Source organism: Myotis brandtii, unplaced genomic scaffold (assembly GCF_000412655.1).
Source record: "Myotis brandtii unplaced genomic scaffold, ASM41265v1 scaffold417, whole genome shotgun sequence".
Lineage (NCBI taxonomy): Eukaryota > Metazoa > Chordata > Mammalia > Chiroptera > Vespertilionidae > Myotis > Myotis brandtii.
In genome coordinates this window covers 685953-707454 of record NW_005366017.1, presented here as the reverse complement: position 1 = coordinate 707454, position 21502 = coordinate 685953, and the positions used below count along the sequence as shown (strand labels likewise).

Sequence of the window (21502 nt, the reverse complement as noted above, 5' to 3'; positions counted from 1 at the left end):
CAGGTGAGCGAATGGGGGCGGGGCGGGCCGGGGGCGCCGGGCGAGAGACGCAGGGAAGCCGAGTAGGAAGACAGCCAGAGGGAGACAGAGCCCTCGGAGGGAGGACTGCTGGGAGGGGCCTGGGAGACAGTGACAGCTTTTCTTCCCGGCTCATAAACCAGGGAAAAGGTAAGGAGAGGGGGCCCAGGCCCACCGGAGAGGGGCCAGCAGCTGCTTAAGAGGCCTCTTCTATTCAAGCCCTGCCTACTCAGAGGGTGGGTCCTCTACCCAGGTAGAGGGGGAAGGGATGGAGCCCCACACCTGGCCCCCTGCTCCCTAGACGTGTCCACAGAAACTGGGGAAGACCCAATGTATCCCGAGACCAGAGAGACCTTGCTTCTGCTCTGCTCATTTCCAAGGCCAAGGGCTCCATAGCCGCTCCTCCCTCACACCGTGTCTGTGGCCAGAAGCGTCCAGGTAAGGGGTGGGCAAACTTGTCAGTGAAGGGCCAGGTGGTAAATATTTTAGATTTCCAAGTCTATACGATCTCTATCGAAACTAGCTGGAAAGCAGTCAGGGCCCATCAGTAAACGAGTAAATGTGGCTGTGTCCCAATAAAACTTCCATTATGGGCACTGAAATGTGAATTTTATATACGTTCTCTCTGTAATGAAATCGTATTTTTAATTTCTTTTTCAACTATTTAAACATGTAAAAAGCATTCTTAGCTGGCAGGTTGTACAAAAACAGATGACAGGTCCAGGCAGTCTCCTGTCCTCTCCCACATGACCTCCCTGCAGGCTGCGTATGGGGAAAGGGAAGCTGTAACTGGGTGCAAGGGGAATCCCCTCACCTGGGGGCATCCGGGAAACTGGGGACTTGTCTATCCAACTCCTCTCAGAACTATAGCCTCGTCTGAGGCCAGTGTGGGAGTTTATACGCCAAATGTGCACACACATGGAGGAAGTATAGTTCCAGGGGCTTTCTAACCAGCAACCGGGGGCATTCCCCACCCCCACCAAGTCAGAGATGAGGCAGCCAGGCTCTCCCAACAAGTGACCAAGCCCTTGACCCTCCGTCCTCCTCACTCCCCACCTCCATCACCTTGGTCTCAGGTCTAGTGCCACCCACTGATCAAGGCTGGCCCTTCCATTCATTTTCTCTTTGCAGACTCAGGGGACCCCTTTCTCCTGGACCTTGGAACAATGAACCTTTGGAGGTGACCTAGGAGAGAAGGGATGCAACCTTTTGGTCCTCCAGATGAGCGTCCCCTCCGAGGACTTGTGGAGTCCCGCATTGAGACTTATGGGGGCCAGCATCGGGCTTCGGCCCAGAGTACTGGCAGCAATCTCTATGCCCGAAGAGGCCTCGTGCTGGTGAGTCCAGGCCGTGCCCCAAAGGTGACCTGGGTGGGGCAGATGGGAGGATGCCCAGGCTTTCAGGTCTCTGCCTTTTACCGGTTCATGGGCCGCTCTATTCCTATCCCTCACCCTACCTTCTCTCCTGGGTTGGGAGAGGTTGAGGAGGACAGTGCTGGGCCAGGCTCCCAGGACTCTGCACCCATCCCAGACAGATGAGGCACTCGAGGCAGAGAGCCAGGGGTGCCAGGCCCTCAGAGGAGGTGCTGTTAGACAGGTCCGAGTCAGGGAGCTGGGGAACTTCGCCAAGCCCTGGGGATGGCACCTCCCAGACTCCCACCTCTCCTGGGAGGAGCCTGTGGGCTCTGAGTCAGGGCTGGAGGAAGAGCAAAGGTTCAGAGTGTCCCTACTATGAAAGTGGGGAGGGGTGTGGGGGCTCCCTAGCTCCACCCTGGCCCCACCCTCCTGGCCTGCCTCCAGTGCTGACCAAGAAAAGGGGTGTGGCGGCCAGCGGTCTTTCCCTCGGCCTCCACAGTTCCCTCCACCTTGAGAGCAGTTCTGCTTCCCGTTGGGGGTATCCCCAGCCTTACTGGAGGAAGATGTGTCCCTGGGAGACAGGGAGGACAGCTGGGGGTTCTCCCAGGCTGAGGGCGGAAAGGCAGAATAGGAAGTCTGTGGAGTAAATCCAACCACAGGCCGATCAAGGAATGTGACCAGGCCTGTCCAGGAGGAGACTTGTGGCCACGGCCTCAGCCTCTCACATGGAAGGGCAGCTGCCCCCACTGGATGGGACGCAGGCTGCATGCCCCTGGGGAGGAGCCACACATGTGTGTGCCCTCATCCCCGTGTCAGGGAGGCTGTTCCCAAACCAGGGAAGCTGTGAGGGACCCAGATGTAGTGTGCACCATACATTGTGCATGCAAGCCTAAGGTGCGGGGAGCGCACACGTGAGTGGGCAGACACAGGGAGGACACACACCAGAGCCCAGGCATGTGCGCACCTGTGTGCTGCTCTGCAGGAGGCCCTGCTTCTGCCCTGGGCTCAATCGAGGAGCCAGCTTGGCATGTCCCTGCCCAACCCACTTGGCCTCCCTGGCAGCAGCCACTGTGACTCAGGGCAGGAGCGGCTCACACCAAACTGGTTTGAGGGGAGAAGTGAGTCAGTTCAGCTTGGACGGGTAAGGGCCTGGCCCCCAGTCCCTCCCTAGGACTTCTGTGGGAAGGGAGACACCCCCTGACCTTTCCTTGCTCTTCCCCCAGGATCCCTGTCGCCTACGCCTCCAGGACTATGTCCCCTTTGCCAAGAGCTCTGGCCAGACCCGAATCCTGTCTCCCATGAGGTTTCGAGAACCAGAGCCTGAGAAAAGGCTTGGAAGCCCTTTTGGGGCTGGCCCACCTCACTCCCCCAAACTCAAGGTGAGGGGTCCCTCTCTTCCCATTGCCATGCTCACAACCTGAGCTGTGATGTCCTCCAGAGATATTAGAGCCATGAGCTCAGGCAGCCCCTCCAATAAGCCACTGGTCCTGTCTAGAATCCTTCCCAGGGATACGTCTCTAAGCTATGCTTCCTCATAAAAATGTCCACATTATGGGCAAATATCAAAATGCTGCCTGAGACCTCTGGTTTCCTAAGTCCTGTTCTGGTCTCCCCCTGAAGGTCCCGCTAAAGGGTTCTGTCTCAAGAGACCCCTGGAAGGCACCTTTCTGGTCAGGGAGCCCAGGTCAGACCCCTCTGTCCAGGGACATTTCTGCAGACCAAAGTGCCTCTCCATCCATGTTCCAGGGCACCCTTGCCCCTGTAATCCAAGCAGGGGTCGATCCCTGTCCCTTAGGCTTCCATACACACACACACACACACACACACAGCCCTCCCTGGGCTGTTGGGCTGCGTGCCTGGGCTATGGCCACAACTAATCCCTTTCTCAATTCCACCAGGAAGTCACCAAGGCCCATGAGCTGGAGATGAGGCTGTATACGTTCAGCATGTTTGGGATGCCCCGCCTGCCTCCTGAGGACCGGCGGCACTGGGAGATAGGAAAGGGCAGCGACAGCGACCTGACCATTGAGAAGTCCTGGAAGGAGCTGGTGCCTGGGCACAAGGTGAGCCTGTAACATAGTGTCTGTCCCCATGGGGTTACAGACACAAGTACACACATCCCACCTCTGTCTCTTCCCAAGGAAAAGGCCTCGGGTCATGTGGGGAAAGTGTTTGGAGAGATCTTACTCTAGGTCAGTGTTTTCCAACATGGGGCACATGCCCCACAGGGGGACAATTTGATTTTTAAGGGGGGCAACTTGAGAATGAGTTATTACAGTGAATTTTTTGCATTTCTTATGGTTCTAGGGGCCTCATCTACAGTATATGAATATATAGTGAGCCCAGCCAACATTGCTCAGTGGTTGAGCATCAACCTATGAGCCAGGAGGTCATGGTTCGATTCCCAGTCAGAGCTCATGCCCGGGCTGCGGGCTTGTTCCCCAGTGTGGGGTGTGCAGGAGGCAGCCAATCAATGGTTCTCTCTCATCATTGATGTTTCTATCTCTGTCCCTCTCCCTTCCTCTCTGAAATCAATAAAAATATATTTTTTAAAAAATAAAAAATAAATATATAGTGACATATTTATGCATTTCAGTTCTCTATTACTAGTATATGTTTTGAAACTTTATTTGCTATTTTTTCATATCACTTCATATTATTGTTATTTTTTAACTATTTCTTGGTGATTTCTTCCTCCGTACTTCAACTGTCCTTTTGTTCTTTTATTTTTCTCTTTCATGGATGTCATGTCCTTTGTAAGCCTGTTTAGACCAAGTTAATGGCCTTTTAGGCTTCCTCCACGTGAACAGAAATTCACTTTTTGAATAAAAGAATTATATGTCATGAGGGAGTGGTAATCAGGATTTTAGAGATGGTTAGGTGGGGCATGGCCAAAAAAAGGTTGGGAATCACTGCTCTAGGTTCAAATCCAAACTCTGTCACTTACTAGTGAGACTTTGGTCATGACAGCAAACCTCACTGAGCCTCAGTCATCTCACCTGTAAAATGGGGATGACACCTATTCTCTGGAGGTTTGGTTTAAAGATTAAAAAGTTATCTATAAGTCCTAACTGATGCAATCAGTGGTTAGAGCATAGACCCATGCACTGAAGGGTCTTGGGTTCAATTCCCAGTCAAGGGCATGTACCTGGGTTGCAGCTTCAATTCCTAGCTCCAGTCAAGCTGTGTGTCAGAGGCAACCAATATCTCTCACATTGGTGTTTCTAGCTCTCTCCCCCTCCCTCCTTCCTTCCCTTCCACTCTCTAAAACCAGTGGGGAAAAATATACTCAGATGAGGATTAACAACAACAACAAAAAAAAAGTCATCTATGAAGTAGATCCAGTAGCATAACAAATGGTAGCTGTTGTTCTGTTCTTTTCACTGTTCCCCAACTGAACCAGCCCCACTCCCATCCCAGGAGATGAGCCGGGAGCTTTGCCACCAACAGGAAGCACTCTGGGAGCTACTGACCACAGAACTGACCTACATTCGAATGCTCAAGATCATGACCGATGTGAGCCTCCCTCGGTCCCAGTCCTGGCCCCATCCTCAGCCATATACCCATCTCCCTTACATTTTCTCTGATCCTCCCAGACCAGAGGAGCAGGGTTGCTGGGGGAAGGAGAGGCAGGATACCAAAAGATCCCCCCGATTTGAGACCTTCCCAGGATCTTGGGAGAGAGGTTGGCAGTACTGAAGTTGGGGGTGGGGATGCATTAAAGGGCTAGGCTGGGGTCCTGAGAGGAAGAGGCTGGGTGCTGAGACCCTCATCTCTCCCTTCATCTAGCTCCTAGCCGCTGGTTTGCTGAACTTGCAGCGCGTAGGGCTGCTGATAGAAGTAAGTGGGAGTTCAGGAGGGGAGTCTGGTACATCCCAACCTCTGAGCCCGAGAAGTGGGGGGTAGGGTTGGAGGGGTCACAGAGAGCCCTCTAGGCTGCCCAGTCTGAATTTCCACTGTCCCATTTTCTAGGACACCTGCCCTTCCTACTCTCCTTCTTGGTCTCTAGACCCCAGTAGCCACAGGTCCCATGCCACTCCTCACCATCCAAGCTTAGCAGTTCTTGCTTGTCCATGGCCAAAGTTGCCTGCCGGTGACCTGCCAAGTCATGCTGCTAAATTCTGCTCCCTCCTCCAGGTGTCAGCTGAGACCCTGTTCGGAAATGTCCCCAGCCTGATTCGAGCCCACCGGAGCTTTTGGGAAGAGGTGCTAGGGCCTACCCTGGGGAAGACTCGAGCCTCTGGCCAGCCTCTGGATCCTGTCAGCCTGCAGGACGGTTTCCTGGCGGTGAGGCATGGAGAAGGGTTTGATGAAGTGGGACTGGGGGAGCCCAGGGGTCCTGTCTGCAGGGCATGTCTACACAACTGGAATCCTTCCATGACTTGAGGGCGTCCCAGGGCACAGCCCCTTCCCCAAAATATCACTTCACCCCCTGCCCTTCACTTGACAAGTATGACCTCTGTCCCAGAGGTTCTTTGGGCTTCTGGAGACCCTTACGTATGACGTGAAATTGCAGTTGTCTCAGGAAAGAGTTCCACCTAAGCTCTTATCAACTATAACATCTTACTTCTTAGACAGAGATCCACTGACAAACAGCTGGAAGCAAGAATGGGGCCTGAGTGAGGGGTGTAAAAGGCCACCAGGGTACCTGGAGCATGAAGTATGACAAGAGAAAGAAAGAGAGGCCCAGGATCAGACTTTTCCAAGTTTTCTCCAACCAGGAAGATGTGGGCCTTGCAGAGTTGGAAAGGGGTAGTGAGTTGGGGAGACAATCTCCTGGGAGCCATAGGTGGCCCCCTTCCACAGGACAGGGCTTCTGGGCCAGCCTCAGATCACCACCCCCCTGTCGGGTGAAATGGGATCTGCATGTCCTGAAAACGTTTCGGCTGAATTATTGATGGCAGGAGTGAATTCAGAGCAGCAGGGCAGGCAGGGGCTGTGGACAGGAGCTCAGAGAGCAGCAGTAGGTCGGCCTCTCAGGTCCTCAACTCCTCCTTGGAATCCAGAGAGAAGGGCTGGCAGTCATGGGAGGTAGGGCATGAGCTGGACTAAGGGTCTATGAGAGGCTGTCTCCACCCCCACCCTACCCTGTACACTCTGATCCCCATGCTCTGCAGCCAAAGCCTGTATCTCATGACCTTCTTTCCCTGCCTGCTCCCCCTCCACCCCCCGTCCCTCTAGATCAGCCAGCGGTTCCAGCCCTATGTCCAGTACTGCCTGAGAGTGAAGCAGACCATGGCTTACGCCCGGGAGCAGCAAGACAATAACCCTCTCTTCCGTACCTTCGTGCAGGTGGGAGAGGGAGTGGCAAGAAGGGAGATGGGAGGACCCTAGACAACTGGATTCCCCTCTACCCCCCACCCCCCGATCTCCAGCTGGGCCCAAGGCTGAGTCCATCAATTAGGGTGGGGTAGACTGCTGACCCCCTGCCCACCTTCCCTGGCAGTGGTGTGAGAAGCACAAGCGCTCAGGGAGGCAGATGCTGGGTGACTTACTCATCAAGCCCCACCAGCGCATCACCAAGTACCCACTGCTGCTACAGGCCGTGCTCAAGAGGACCCCTGAGGCACAAGCCCGCCAGGCCTTGAACGACATGGTAGGTGGCCTGGCAGGGCCAGTACCCTGGGAGTTGGAGGGTGGTGTGCGGGAGTTGCCCTCCAGGAACTCTTGAGGGTCTCTTTTCTTGAATGTATGTGACAGTGTGGCACTGACCGGCCAGGCTGTAAGGAGGCTGTGGTTGCCGTTGGTTGGGTGGGATGTACGGGGTGTGGAGCTGAGCTGCTCCTCCTGCCACACCCCACCTTCACCTAGATAACAGCTGTGGAGTCTTTCCTGCAACACATCAATAAGCAGGTCCGCCAGGGCGAAGATCAGGAGAATTTGGTGGCGGCAGCCCAGCGCATTGGGCCCTATGAGGTGCTGGAGCCGTCCAGTGAGGAGATGGAGAAGGTGAGAGAGGGAAGGGGGCTCAGAGAAAGCAAGGTCCCCAGGAAAGTGGATGCAGCGGAGGCCTGGAGGGGAAGGGGTGGAGGTGCCACAGAGGGGTGTGCCCATCATTCCTTCCTGGTGGTTAGGGTCCCAGGGGCAGAGTTCAAAAGAGTAAAAAAAAGGCCCTGAAATGCTTCCTCTCCCTCCAAGGGGAGGATGGAGGACAGATGGAAAGAGCCAGTGCTGGTGATAGAACAAAGAACCATCTTGGCCAGGAGGTACACAGGAGTCCTATCCAGTCCCCTAACCCTCTCCTCTGTGTCCCTCAGAACCTGCGTCCTTTCTCCAACCTGGACTTGATGTCCCCCATGCTGGGGGTTGCTCCTGAGCACACCAGGCAGCTGCTGCTGGAGGGACCTGCGAGAGTGAAGGAGGGGCGAGAAGGGAAGGTGAGGGAGCATGGGTAGGAGCAGAGATGATGTGAGATGGATTGAAGAGAAGGGAGAGATGATGGGAGGTTAGGATAAGAGTCATATAAGATGAAAATGGCAGAGAGGGGTGTGTGTGTGTGTGTGTGTGTGTGTGTGTGTCTATGTGTGTGACTGGGTCACTTCTGTGTATGTATGGGGAAGAGGACATGGTTCTGGCTACAGCTCTGATTGTTTGTACAACCCTGAATCAGCCACTTTCCCTGCCTGTAAAGTGAGAGAAGGGACCAAGCTGACACCCCCTCCAGCCCTAGCATTCCACAATGTGCACTTGTCCCTATGTATGTGCACACCCACATGTGCACACTCATGCATGAGCCCCCACGTGTGCACACTCATGCATGAGTCCAGTCCCTGTCCCGCCCTTCCCCCTGCTCCAGCTGACCTGGCCTCTTTCTCCTACACACGCCCCCAGCTGGACGTGTACCTGTTCCTCTTCTCTGACGTGCTCCTGGTGACCAAGCCTCAACGCAGGGCGGACAAAGCCAAGGTTATCCGCCCCCCCTTCATGCTGGAGAAGCTTGTGTGTCGACCACTCCGGGACCCTAGTATGTCTCCCCTGCGGGGACTTTGTCCCTCCCCTTTCCTCTTGGAAGAGGAAAAGAGGTGTCAGGATGGGCTTCCAAAACAGTCCAGCCCTTGAAGCAGACCTTTTCCCCCACTCAGACAGCTTTCTGGCGATCCACCTCACTGACTTCCAGTGCGTCTCCAGTGCCCTCATCGTGCACTGTCCCAGCGCTGCAGACCGTGCCCAGTGGCTGGAGAAGACCCAGCAGGCCCAGGTATGTGAGAGCCAGGTGTGGAAGGGATGGCTGGGGGCCCTGGAGCTCAGGAACTGGAGCACAGAGGGGAGAAGGAAGAGAGAGAGGCTGGAGTTGATGCAGACTCAGACTGTCCTCAGGAGGGAGACACAGCTTTGACTATCCCTGACCATCATAAGAGGAGAGAAGAGCCCCTTGAGCCACCTGCTCTGCCAGTCCCTGGGAGAGTCCAAGCCGGCATCCCCTAAAAGTTTCTACGCCTTGAAACAATTTACTTCTGAACTTCAGTCTTGTCAACAGACATTAATGGGGCCCTTACTGGCTGCAGGCACCAGCTCAGCGCTAGGCAATCAGAAAGGAGTAAAACAATGTTCCTGCCCTCAAGGAATGTGCATGGCAGCCTAGCTAGACAAGTTAGTGTACGACTACAGAAACATGCATATGTAATGGAACTCAGCCCAGAAGGGAATCATTCGTTCTGCCTGGTGAGTTGGTTAGGAAGGGGACAGACGAGGGGGAGGGTGCGCTGAGAAGCCTTCACTGAGGGGCCCTTATCTGAGCTCCGTTTGGGGGAATATCTAGGAATGTCTAGGAGTGTTTCAGGGAAACAGGGTGGGAAGGAAAGGTATTTTAAATGGAGACACGGAATGTGCAAAGGTCGGAGATATGAAACAGCTGTATGGTGTGTTGAGCGACGCACCAGCCTGGGAGTTCGTATCACCAGGACATAAAGCACAGGCAGGCACAGCGGCAGAGAGGCTGGGAGGCAGGCCCCGCCAGCTTGCCCATCTCCCATGCCACGTAAGGAACTTGAACTTTGTCCTTCAGATGACAGGGAACCAGTGAAGGTGCTGAAAGTGACGTGGGCAGATGTAGGTGATTAGAGCTAGAGGAGTTCAGAAGGCAGAGCCAAATAGAGCTGTACTGGCACCACAAACGGAGCGAATTAAAGTAGCAGAAACGTGTTCTTTCCCAGTTCTGGAGGCCAGAAGTTGGAAACCAATGGGCCACACTTTCTCTCCAAGGTTCTAGGGGACAACCCTTCCTTGCTTCTCCCAGCTTCCAGCTGTTCCTTGGCTTCTCTATTCTCTGCCTCTGTCCAAATTTCCCTCTCTTGTCTCTCATGAAGACACCAGCCATTACATTTAGAGCCCACCCTAAATCCAGAATGGTCCTTAACTTAGGATCTTTGCACCCTCTTTCCGAATAAGGTCACATTCCCAGGACCTAGACAAATCTTCCTGGGCTACTGTTCAACCCACTGCAGGAGCAGAATGACCAAAGTAGTGTGAGGAGTGGAGCTGGACTTAAAGGACAGGGAAGATCATGAGCAGAAGAATCAAGGGAGCACTTGGTGGGATTTGTTTGGGGGCAGTGACCTTGTGTGTCTGAGTCTGGAGCAAAAGGGTTTATGTGAGTTGGTGATTGAGAGGCCAGGCTCTACAGGACCCCAAGAGCTACAAAAGAGGGTGGACTGGGTGAGACTGGAACTGAATTGGGTTGATGAGAGAGAACCACCATAGATTCTTGAGCCAGGAATGCCATGGTGAAATCAATGTGTTTTGTCTTTGTCTTGAATTGTAAGGTGACTGTGACAGATGGGCTGGGGGAGGGGAAGATTGGTGGCAGGAGATTTACTCTGCTGGTTTGGGTGTAAAATACTGAGGTTTATTTAATGCCATGGTCTTTGGGACACGTTGCCAAAAAAGGGGGGGAGGGGAAGAGAGGAAGAAAGGAGCTAAAGAAGAAGAAACAGGTGAGCCTTAGGGAGACTGGTTAAAAGCCTACACTGAATGAATGAACATCTAGGCTCAAACACCAGTTCTACCTCTCACTAACTGGGTCATCTTGGGTGAGCTTCCATTTCTTCGCCTGCAAATGGATATACTGTTATTATTTACTAGAGGCACAGTGCACAAAAATTTGTGCACTCGGGGGGAGGGGAGGGTCCCTCAGCCTGGCCTGTGCCCTCTCGCAGTCTGGGACCCCTCAGGGGATGACCACCTGCTGGCTTAGGCCCGTTCCCTGGGGGATTGGGCCTAAGCTGGCAGTCAGACATCCCTCTGGCAGCCCAGGAGCCCTTGGGGGATGTCCACTTGCCAGCAGGGAGCAGGCCTAAGCTGCAGTCGGACATCCTTAGCACTGCTGAGGAGGCGGGAGAGGCTCCTGCCACCAGCGCTGTACTGGCAGCTGTCAGCCTGGCTTGTGGCTGAGCAAAGCTCCCCCTGTGGGAACACACTGACCACCAGGGGGAAGCACCTGCATTGAGCGTCTGCCCCTGGTGGTCAGTGTGTGTCATAGTGACCAGTCATTCCTAGTCGTTCTGCTGTTAGGGTCAATTTGCATATTACCCTTTTATAGGATAGAGGCCTGGTGCATGGGTGGGGGCCAGCTGGTTTGCCCTGAAGGGTGTCCCAGATCAGGGTGGGGGTCCTGCTGGGGTGCCTCGCAAGCCTGGGTGAGGAACTGAGGGCCTTTTTCAGACTGGCCACAGCCCTTTAGGGAGGAGGGTCCTGCTTGGGTGCCTGGCCAGCCTGGGTGAGGGGCTGATGGCTGTTTGCAGGTGGCCACAGCCCCTTCAGGGTGGGGGTCCCTGCTGGGGTGCCTGGCCAGCCTGGGTGAGGGGCTGATGGCTGTTTGCAGGCTGACCACAGCCCCCAGCCACCCAAGCTCCCAGTGGAGGCTGGCTGGAAGTAGGTATCTGGGATTTATTTATCTTCTATAATTGAAACTTTGTTGCCTTGAGCAGAGCCGGCCAGGACAGGAGGGAAGCTTGGCTTCCTCCATCGCCAGGGCAACCAAGCCTCCTGCTTGCTCCAGCTCCGTGGCTTCCAGCCGCCATCTTAGTTGTGTTAATTTGCATATAGTCTCTCTGATTGTCTGGTGGACGTGGCTTATAGGTGTGGCTTGTGAGTGTAGCAGAGGCATGGTCAATTTGCATGTTTCTCTTTTATTAGATAAGATAACAGTCCTTGCTTCACAGAGAAGATTCCAAGGTCATTCTGATTAAGCAAATGCATGGTCACAGCTCTGAAACCCTTCCACAGAGACCAAGGATGGTTGCTCCCCAAGGTTCACGTATGAAAGACTGCTTTGGCTATGGTGCCCCTGACAGAAATGAATCCTTAGAAAGAGAAGCCTGTTTGTTAAGTTGTTGTTTCCTGGGAGTTGTTTCCTAGGGTAGCAATATTCAGTTTTAAACAGAAGCACTTTGGAAATGCGTCAGTGGGAGACAGCCAAGGGGAGGCATCTTGGAGGCTTGTCGAAACATGGAAACACAGACCTGAGTTCAGGTGAGAAATGAGGGTGAACTATGAAAGTTGCTAAAAGAGTAAATCTTAAAAGTTCTTACCACAAGAAGAAATTTTTTTCTAACAATGTATGGTGATGGATGTTAACTAGACTTAGTGTGGTGATCATTTCATTATATATCCTATATAATAAAAGCCTCATATGCGAACTGGTCGGCCATTCAACCAGTCAAAGCATAATATGCTAATGATAAGCTAAGGCCGCTCAACCACTCGCTATGACATGCACTGACCACCAGGGGGTAGACGCTCTGACCGGTAGGTTAGCTTGCTGCTGTGGTCCAGCCCATCAGGACTGAGCGAGATGGGCTGGACTTGCCCTGGAGCCCTCCCACAGTCCCTCTCTGACTGGCCAACCTCCCACATCCCTCCCTGACCCCGATCCTGCACCAGTGGAGTCCCTCGGCCTGGCCTGTACCCTCTCGCAATCCAGGCTGAGGGGGACCCCCCAAGTGCACAAATTTTGTGCACTGGGCCTCTAGTTTATATATAAATATATATTTATATATATTAAATCATAACCTTGTACACCTGAAATTAATATAATGTTATATGTCAATTATACCTCAATTTTAAAAACAGAAGAGGCATTTTGAACAAGGAAAGAAATCTTATTATAGATTATTTCTAAAGAATGCAACTTCATTATGTTTAAGGTGTTTAAGTCAAATTAGTGTTCCTCATAGAACTTGCTGTAATGAATAGATAACAATGATTTGTCATTAGCACATCAGGCAGTTAGGGCTTCTGAAACTTCTGAGAATATGTGAAGAGTCTGTCCTTTAAATAATTTTAAGCATTCCTTCTGCAATCTTATCTATGATATCGTATCATAATATGGAGAGATTATTTGAGGAAAGAAAAACCAGAGCTTAGTCTCTGTTTAAATACCGTATTAAAAATTCTGAATTGGGGGAGTAAAAAATAAATATGGGGTTTTTTTGCCATTTAAAAAAAAGAAGAATGAATTAAGGGTGAAAGGAGGAACCTTAAGATTGTGTGTCCTCCAGCCCTGTGGGCTGCCACTTCCTTAAATACCTAAAACAGGATGGTGACAGTCCCCAGGAAGGCAGAGGTAGGGGACAGGGTTGGGTGTGGGGTGGGGGTGGTTTTAGTGGTGACTGGTCTCCAGCTGCCCTGCTTCAGGCCCCCTCATACTTCCCTCTCTCTATGTGACAGGGGCCTTCTCTCTATCCCACTCTCCCCGGCACAAACACAGTGTCCACATGGCTGGACTGGCCGACAACCGGCACCACTCCGGTGGCCAGTCGAGTTGTACTGAAGGCTGGATAGGAGTGGAGCTGAGGACAAAACTGGAGACCAGCCCAGCCTGTCAGGACCGCAGGTGGGGCCCTGACCTGCAGGCAGCCTCCCTTCTGTACCAGCCCCGCCAGCAGGACCTTCTCCTTTTCCTTTGGTTCCTAGTCCCAGGACAATACCCCCACCCCTTCTCCTTTTAGAACCCCCAAGGGACCACAAAAACGTGCTGACATTTTATTATGCAAAATAATTGAGCCCCCTAGTCTCACTACTGACTAACAGAGGAAAGGAGGTCACTTCTGATGCCTAAAACTCCGGCCTCCCTTTGCAAAACAAAGAACGGAAGCTTTGAAATTAATTTGTCCTGCTGTTATCTCACACCAGATTCTCACCCCCCCCCCCCCCCCCGCCCCCGCTCTCTATTGCCATCAGTCACTGTAAACTGCAGAGGGCAGTAGAGGATCTACAGCAACCCCCAGGGGTCAGATTTTTTTTCTCCCCTCACAGAAATGCAGATGGAGATTTATTCCTGGCGAGTCTGCCCACAGTGGCTTAAGCTTTTAGAGAAAAGGAGCTTCTCAGGGGAAGGCAGACTGAATCTTGGGAAATGCCCATATTTAGGGGATGAGAAGAGGAAAAGACACCAGTGACAGGAACAGAAAGAGATGAAGGCCAAGAAATGAGAGGCGGGGCGGAGCCCAGCTCGGGTTGTCTGTGTTCTCGCAGGAGTCATTACGTGTCTCTGGGGAACTGCCGTGACAATGGGAACTGCGCCAAGCCCCCCCCCCCCCCCCCGCCCCCGCTCTCTATTGCCATCAGTCACTGTAAACTGCAGAGGGCAGTAGAGGATCTACAGCAACCCCCAGGGGTCAGATTTTTTTTCTCCCCTCACAGAAATGCAGATGGAGATTTATTCCTGGCGAGTCTGCCCACAGTGGCTTAAGCTTTTAGAGAAAAGAAGCTTCTCAGGGGAAGGCAGACTGAATCTTGGGAAATGCCCATATTTAGGGGATGAGAAGAGGAAAAGACACCAGTGACAGGAACAGAAAGAGATGAAGGCCAAGAAATGAGAGGCGGGGCGGAGCCCAGCTCGGGTTGTCTGTGTTCTCGCAGGAGTCATTACGTGTCTCTGGGGAACTGCCGTGACAATGGGAACTGCGTTGTTTGTAAACTGTTTGGCCCGAAGCCCAGCCCGAAATGGGCGCTCCATAAATGCTTGTTGTTGTCATCATGAGATGGGTGGGGGACCTCAACATCTGGGGGCCTCTGGAAGGAGAGCGGGTGGATCTGGGAGCCGCCCCAGGGGCAGCGGGACAGGAGGCATTTCCTCTCAAGGCGTCAGGTCCCCGCCAGGGCAAGGGAAGAGTGTGTACTGAGGGGGCCCTCCCTCCTGTTCCCGGCTGCTGGGGTGTCACAGTCTGGCTCAAGAACCAATTTCCTCTTCCTTTCCCACCCTGCCCCCAGCATGTCTTTCCTGTTATCCCTGCTGAGAAAACCTCTGGGTTACTGGAGAGGCTTTGGGGTGGCCGGGGGCCCTTCAAACAGCCCCAGCCCCTGGTGTCTGAGGTCCCTGCCTCCCTGCTTCTTCCTGGGGCAGGGCCAGGGGCAAGGTTAGTGGAGATGCTGGTATTGGATGTTCCTTACAGACACCCCACCCCCATTTCCAGTTATTTTCTTCCACACACTGTCCCTGTCCTGAACATCCCAAACACTGCATTGAACTTTGGTCTTGTAGGGTAAAAGGGCTTGGCATCTAAGCAGGACAAGCCGGCTGTCCTGGCCACTCCCAGGCCCCAGAATGGCCCCTCCCACACTCAACACGGAGAGGGGACAGGGAGAAGTCCCAGGCCCTGGCCTGGTGTGCTGGGTTCCTGCTCCCAGGCACCATCATCCCTTGCTCTGGCCAACAGACCAAGTCTTATGAGACCGCTAAGAATCCTCACAATGCTTTCTCCCTCTGGAGACTGACTGGACAGCCAGGGCAAGGAGAATTGGAAATAGAAGCTCATGTCGCTGATGTCATTTTCCTATTCCTGTCCACCATTCTCCAATATGTCTCTTGTCCTGATCTCCCTAACCACTGTGAAGCTTTAGGGAGGTTTAGGCACCCAATAGTTGCTGGTTCATATACCTGAAGTGGGGAGATATTCAAATGCTTACCAACCAGAATGGCATGGGCACCAACCAATCAGAGTGGAGCATTGGGAAGGTGGCGGGTCTTAGAGGTCCTCTGCTGAGCAGGATGCTAACTGTCCCCTGCAGTTGCTGGATTTTGGGGAGCAGGGTAGTCCTAGGGAAAGGAGGCAGAAGGCTCAGACAGCAGTCCTTGGCTTACCAGCATGGAAGTACTTGAATATTTTAACAACTATGGGCCATCCAGTGAGTACTGACATCAGCGCTGCCCCCAGCAGCCGCCAGTCCCTTTCACCACACCTCCTCCTTCAGCCTCTCCTGGGTTCCGCGGCCTTCCCTCCTCCTCCCCCAACAGATGTTATCCTTTCACAACTCTGAACCCTTTCTGCTGCCCTTGATTACTGCCTGAGACTCAGGGAAAGGCCCAGTCCCAGTGCTGTTTCTCTCTACTGTGCAACCTTGAGCAAGTCCCTTCATCTCTCAAAGTCTTGTTTTCTCATCTGTAAAATGGGCTAATATCCATGCTTTTCCACCCTGCAGGGTGATGGTGTGTCTCAAATGACTGTGTGCATGTGGAGGTGCTCTGTAAACCACTTCTCAGATGTCACTATTTTATTCTAATGACACCTCTATGAAAACATTGGGGCAGGAAGACAGAAAACATAATGTATCCTCTCTCCAAACCTCTTGAGACAGTCTTGTTTTCATCTCTGAAGGACAGCAGAGTCCTCAGCGCATGACAAAGCCTGCCCCTACCCATCCTGGTGGCAGGAGGAAGAATAACCTGAGGATGCAGGACTTACACCCCACCATCACCACCAATCAGGGAGGGCTTCCTGAAGGAGGAGGCAGACCAGATAGAGGGCTTGCCAAGGGGCATGAGAAGCAGGAAGAACTGGATATGGAGGAAAGAGGGCTTTCTGTCCAAGAGTTCAAATCCTGGTTCTGTCCCACTTCCTTTCTGCATGATCTTGGCAGTCACTAACCTCAGTCTCCATTTCTCAGTAGCAAAGTAGAAGTAAAAAAAATAGTATCTGCCTCATCTGGTTGTTGTGAAGACTAAAGGAGATAATGTATGTAAAGCACTTAGCCCAGTGCCTGACATACAGCAAATGCTCAATAATCGAGGATTTTTTTTTTTAGATTTTTAAATCTTTTTAAAAATTGTATTAGAAAGAGAGAGAGGAGAGACATCGATCTGTTGTTCCACTAATTTATACACTCATTGGTTGATTCTTGTGTGTGCCCTGATGGGGGATCGAACCCGCAACCTTGGCATATCAGGATAACACTCTAACCAACAATAATCAAGGATCTTAATGGAAGTATTCCCATCCCAGGTCACCCTGCAAAAGCTGAAGGCACAGGAATATGTCCAACAGAAGAGGGAACTCCTGGCCCTCTACAGGGACCAGGACCAGGAGTCTCTGAGCACCAGGCCCTCCACGCCTTCCCCAGAGGGCTCTCAGAGCAGCGTGGAAGGGAGGTAAGACCCACAGGGACCACCAGCTCTCCCACAGGAAGGAGGCTGCAGGTAAAAAGGGAGAGATGGGGAAAGGCTGCAAAATGATATGACAGCGCTCCGGGGAGTTAGAATAGACTGGGGAACCCAGGCTACAGGTTGGAGAACAGGTTGGCATCAGCCATGTGCAGGGCCTCCTGGGGCAGCCTAGGAGGTTAGCCAGCCTAGGGTTGGCGCAGACTGAAAGAAATAAACACAAGAAGCGTGAACTCCCTGAGAGGAGCAGGCTCCCCAGGCTGGGGATGGAGAGTGAAGGCCGGTAGGGATTTGCAGAAAGTCAGAGCGGCAGGGACCAACTTAGTCCAAATTCCCAGAGTGTGAAAGGTTCATCCTTAAAAACAGCTGTTCAGCAGCATGGTTGGAGAAAAAAGAGCCATCAGGGGGGTAACCTCGGATGTCAGGAACCCCACAGAAAATACCTGAGCACTTACTTGACACAAGGACCTGGACCAAGTGTTGTGAGCTTACAGTCCAACCAGAGATGATAGAACAGTGTAAAGGCGATACCAAATTCAATTTGGAGGAGGGACCATTACTGAATGGAGTGATCAAGGGATACTTCCTGGATTTGAACTTGACCCCTGAGCATCTGACTCTGACCATTCATTCATTTGTAGGAATTCTGAGTTCTGCACCGTCATCCCCCACCTGGTGGTGACGGACGACACGGATGAAGACATTCCCTCGGTACCAGATGACACCTCAGACTCTGGCTACAGCACTCTGATCCCAGTCTCCCCCAAGGAGTCCCACTCCCCACTGAGCCGGCTGCGCCCGTGGGCCCTTCGGCGGCACCCCGGCTTCACCCTCTCCGCCCTGGACCTCCGGGATGTTACTTTGCGCCCCCAGCCTCCTGACCCCCAAGCTCCCCAGCGCCGAAGCACCCCTGAACTGCCAGGGGAAGTTATCCGAAGAGGAAGCAGTCTTCCCAGGGGAGAGCGGCCCGCCTGGTCTGAGGAAGAAGATGGGACCTCGGTGAGGAACGTGGTAGTGGAGACCTTGCATAGGGCCCAGCTTCGGGGGCAGCTCCCACACTCCCCGACCCACGCTGACTCTGCTGGGGAAAGCCCCTGGGCATCCTCAGAGGACGAGGAAGAAGAGGGGCCCCTCTTCCGGAGACCCTCCCCTGGCCCCCTCAGTGCTGAGGACATGCTCAGAGAGATCCGGGAGGAACTGGCCAGCCAAAGGATCGAGGGCAGCCCGGAGCCTGGGGACAGCGGGCCTCGGAAGCTGACTCGGGTCCAATTGCAGAGGATGCGTGGGCCCCACATCATACGGTTGGACACCCCCCTGTCCACATCGTAAGTGCTGAAGAGAAGGTGGCCTGGGAGGGAGCAGAGGGGAAGGAAGGCCAGGACGGAGTGGGCGGGGTGTCAGGGTAGGAGGTCGGTGGGGAGGGGTCGGTAGAGAAGGGCAGAGCCACAGCAGGGGCCATGGCAGGGCCCGGCCCTGAGCATCACTCTTCATCCCCTGTCTTTTCAGAGAGGTGTGAGCAACACGCAGGACCTTTGGTTTGGCATTGCTTCCCGAGGAAATCTCTCTCCCAAGAGTGCTGGTCACCACCACCCCGCCCCCCAGGACTGCACCTCAAGGTCCACACTCCCCATGAGGAAGCCTGGCCCGGGATACCTGGGCTTCCTACTCTAAGAACTCTGGGGATCAAGCACTGTACATTGTGTACCATAGACACCGAAGCCCCACATAAAGTTGTGCATAAAAATGACTGCCCATCAGCGCTGAGTGGGGGAAGAACCGGAGGGGGTAGCAGTGCTCACAGGCTGCTCCTCTGGCAGCCGGCATGATGGTGGCGGGGTACCTGGCCTGAGTGGACTTGTCACCATCCCACCCAGCGGGACCCAGGTCCGGCCCAGGGCTCCCACCACCACTCAGAAGACCACTCCCTCCGGGAGCAGAGCTTTAATTCTCCAGGTTTAGTGTATTTACAGAAGTCCAAGCTCCAGCGGGAGGCTCCAGGGTGTGTGCTTGTCCCTGCCGGGGAGAGTCCAGCTTATCTGTGCTTGTCCAGGCAGGGACCGGAGGGGTGCCAGGTTTCGATTAGCATGACATAGTTGATACGGATTGCTTATGGACTGTGGAAAAGGCCCAGGGACCAACCAGGGCTGCTAAAGGGCCTTGATGGGTCCTCCAGGCGAAACAGGAATGAGGCATGGCGCCTGCCGTCCCCACAACCACCCGCTTGGGCTCGGGGCACACTCAGACTCTCACAACCGCACACAACGCATCTATCCATCTACATTCTCTCCCTCCCTCTCTCTCTCACACACACATACACGCACATGCACACGCACAGCTGACCCTCCGGCAGTGCTCAGCTGAGAGAGCTCTGAACACTGAGGGAGTAGCACCAAGTAAGTGGCTGCCAGCTCATGCCTGCCCCTCCAAGACCCTTCCTCTGCAGAAAAAAAAGAGGTCCAGAGGGCATCTTGCAAAGTCCTTCAGAGGTCCCGGGGCAGGAAATCGCCGTCTTCGGGTCCTCGGGGCAGGCCCCTCCCGGGGGCGTGGCCTCATCGGGGAAGGTGCGGCTGCAGGGAGAGGGAGGCGGGGCCGCCCAGTCCAGAGGGCATCTTGCAAAGTCCTTCAGAGGTCCCGGGGCAGGAAATCGCCGTCTTCGGGTCCTCGGGGCAGGCCCCTCCCGGGGGCGTGGCCTCATCGGGGAAGGTGCGGCTGCAGGGAGAGGGAGGCGGGGCCGCCCAGAGCCGCCTTCTTAATGGAAGTATTCCCATCCCAGGTCACCCTGCAAAAGCTGAAGGCACAGGAATATGTCCAACAGAAGAGGGAACTCCTGGCCCTCTACAGGGACCAGGACCAGGAGTCTCTGAGCACCAGGCCCTCCACGCCTTCCCCAGAGGGCTCTCAGAGCAGCGTGGAAGGGAGGTAAGACCCACAGGGACCACCAGCTCTCCCACAGGAAGGAGGCTGCAGGTAAAGAGGAGAGATGAGGAAAGGCTGAAAAATGATATGACAGTGCTCCGGGGAGTTAGGAATAGACTGGGGAACCCAGGCTACAGGTTGGAGAACAGGTTGGCATCAGCCATGTGCAGGGCCTCCTGGGGCAGCCTAGGAGGTTAGCCAGCCTAGGGTTGGCGCAGACTGAAAGAAATAAACACAAGAAGCGTGAACTCCCTGAGAGGAGCAGGCTCCCCAGGCTGGGGATGGAGAGTGAAGGCCGGTAGGGATTTGCAGAAAGTCAGAGCGGCAGGGACCAACTTAGTCCAAATTCCCAGAGTGTGAAAGGTTCATCCTTAAAAACAGCTGTTCAGCAGCATGGTTGGAGAAAAAAGAGCCATCAGGGGGGTAACCTCGGATGTCAGGAACCCCACAGAAAATACCTGAGCACTTACTTGACACAAGGACCTGGACCAAGTGTTGTGAGCTTACAGTCCAACCAGAGATGATAGAACAGTGTAAAGGCGATACCAAATTCAATTTGGAGGAGGGACCATTACTGAATGGAGTGATCAAGGGATACTTCCTGGATTTGAACTTGACCCCTGAGCATCTGACTCTGACCATTCATTCATTTGTAGGAATTCTGAGTTCTGCACCGTCATCCCCCACCTGGTGGTGACGGACGACACGGATGAAGACATTCCCTCGGTACCAGATGACACCTCAGACTCTGGCTACAGCACTCTGATCCCAGTCTCCCCCAAGGAGTCCCACTCCCCACTGAGCCGGCTGCGCCCGTGGGCCCTTCGGCGGCACCCCGGCTTCACCCTCTCCGCCCTGGACCTCCGGGATGTTACTTTGCGCCCCCAGCCTCCTGACCCCCAAGCTCCCCAGCGCCGAAGCACCCCTGAACTGCCAGGGGAAGTTATCCGAAGAGGAAGCAGTCTTCCCAGGGGAGAGCGGCCCGCCTGGTCTGAGGAAGATGGGACCTCGGTGGGAGGGAACGTGGTAGTGGAGACCTTGCATAGGGCCCAGCTTCGGGGGCAGCTCCCACACTCCCCGACCCACGCTGACTCTGCTGGGGAAAGCCCCTGGGCATCCTCAGAGGACGAGGAAGAAGAGGGGCCCCTCTTCCGGAGACCCTCCCCTGGCCCCCTCAGTGCTGAGGACATGCTCAGAGAGATCCGGGAGGAACTGGCCAGCCAAAGGATCGAGGGCAGCCCGGAGCCTGGGGACAGTGGGCCTCGGAAGCTGACTCGGGTCCAATTGCAGAGGATGCGTGGGCCCCACATCATACGGCTGGACACCCCCCTGTCCACATCGTAAGTGCTGAAGGGAAGGTGGCCTGGGAGGGAGCAGAGGGGAAGGAAGGCCAGGACGGAGTGGGCGGGGTGTCAGGGGAGGAGGTTGGTGGGGAGGGGTCGGTAGAGAAGGGCAGAGCCAGAGCAGGGGCCATGGCAGGGCCGGGCCCTGAGCATCACTCTTCATCCCCTGTCTTTTCAGAGAGGTGTGAGGAACACGCAGGACCTTTGGTTTGGCATTGCTTCCCGAGGAAATCTCTCTCCCAAGAGTGCTGGTCACCACCACCCCGCCCCCCAGGACTGCACCTCAAGGTCCACACTCCCCATGAGGAAGCCTGGCCCGGGATACCCCGGGCATCCTACTCTAAGAACTCTGGGGATCAAGCACTGTACATTGTGTACCATAGACACCGAAGCCCCACATAAAGTTGTGCATAAAAATGACTGCCCATCAGCGCTGAGTGGGGGAAGAACCGGAGGGGGTAGCAGTGCTCACAGGCTGCTCCTCTGGCAGC

At 54.3% G+C, this 21502-nt stretch overlaps 3 protein-coding genes across 7 annotated transcripts in view; 2 read left to right on the top strand and 1 right to left on the bottom strand.

Annotated features, from left to right (window-relative positions):
• The first annotated feature begins 207 nt into the window (after nucleotides 1-207).
• On the top strand, nucleotides 208-18499 carry PLEKHG6 (pleckstrin homology domain containing, family G (with RhoGef domain) member 6). Of its 5 annotated transcripts, XM_014545676.1 has the most exons (16): nucleotides 210-456; nucleotides 1150-1355; nucleotides 2597-2752; nucleotides 3272-3436; nucleotides 4794-4889; nucleotides 5163-5213; nucleotides 5511-5660; nucleotides 6555-6665; nucleotides 6820-6969; nucleotides 7185-7322; nucleotides 7631-7750; nucleotides 8205-8337; nucleotides 8456-8571; nucleotides 16595-16740; nucleotides 17394-18077; nucleotides 18259-18499. In XM_014545676.1, the coding sequence occupies exons 2-16, from the start codon at nucleotides 1218-1220 to the stop codon at nucleotides 18266-18268; spliced, it is 2364 nt and encodes a 787-aa protein (XP_014401162.1). In that variant the 5' UTR covers nucleotides 210-456; nucleotides 1150-1217; the 3' UTR covers nucleotides 18269-18499. The 5 variants fall into 5 exon arrangements, with proteins under 5 accessions (XP_014401163.1, XP_014401162.1, XP_014401164.1 ...); XM_014545677.1 differs by lacking the exon at nucleotides 6555-6665 and having other exon boundaries at nucleotides 208-456; XM_014545678.1 differs by lacking the exon at nucleotides 2597-2752.
• Nucleotides 18500-18769: 270 nt separating this feature from the next.
• On the top strand, nucleotides 18770-21431 carry LOC102251330 (pleckstrin homology domain-containing family G member 6). The gene is made up of 3 exons (XM_005873732.2): nucleotides 18770-19671; nucleotides 20325-21008; nucleotides 21190-21431. The coding sequence occupies exons 1-3, from the start codon at nucleotides 18944-18946 to the stop codon at nucleotides 21197-21199; spliced, it is 1422 nt and encodes a 473-aa protein (XP_005873794.2). The 5' UTR covers nucleotides 18770-18943; the 3' UTR covers nucleotides 21200-21431.
• The window catches only part of TNFRSF1A (tumor necrosis factor receptor superfamily, member 1A), a 38375-nt gene continuing 38240 nt past the window's right edge, over nucleotides 21368-21502 (bottom strand). The window contains exon 10 of the mRNA XM_014545685.1: nucleotides 21368-21494. Within this exon, the coding sequence (XP_014401171.1) occupies nucleotides 21368-21494 (127 nt within the window). The remainder of the gene's footprint in view (nucleotides 21495-21502) is intronic.

Coding starts and splice junctions, on each gene's coding strand:
- PLEKHG6 (XM_014545676.1), top strand. CDS start 1,218: ATGCAACCTTTTGGTCCTCCAGATGAGCGTCCCCTCCGAGGACTTGTG. Junction 3,437..4,793: donor AGCTGGTGCCTGGGCACAAG/GTGAGCCTGTAA, acceptor CTCCCATCCCAG/GAGATGAGCCGGGAGCTTTG. Junction 6,970..7,184: donor GCCAGGCCTTGAACGACATG/GTAGGTGGCCTG, acceptor ACCTTCACCTAG/ATAACAGCTGTGGAGTCTTT.
- LOC102251330 (XM_005873732.2), top strand. CDS start 18,944: ATGGCGCCTGCCGTCCCCACAACCACCCGCTTGGGCTCGGGGCACACT. Junction 19,672..20,324: donor CAGAGCAGCGTGGAAGGGAG/GTAAGACCCACA, acceptor ATTCATTTGTAG/GAATTCTGAGTTCTGCACCG.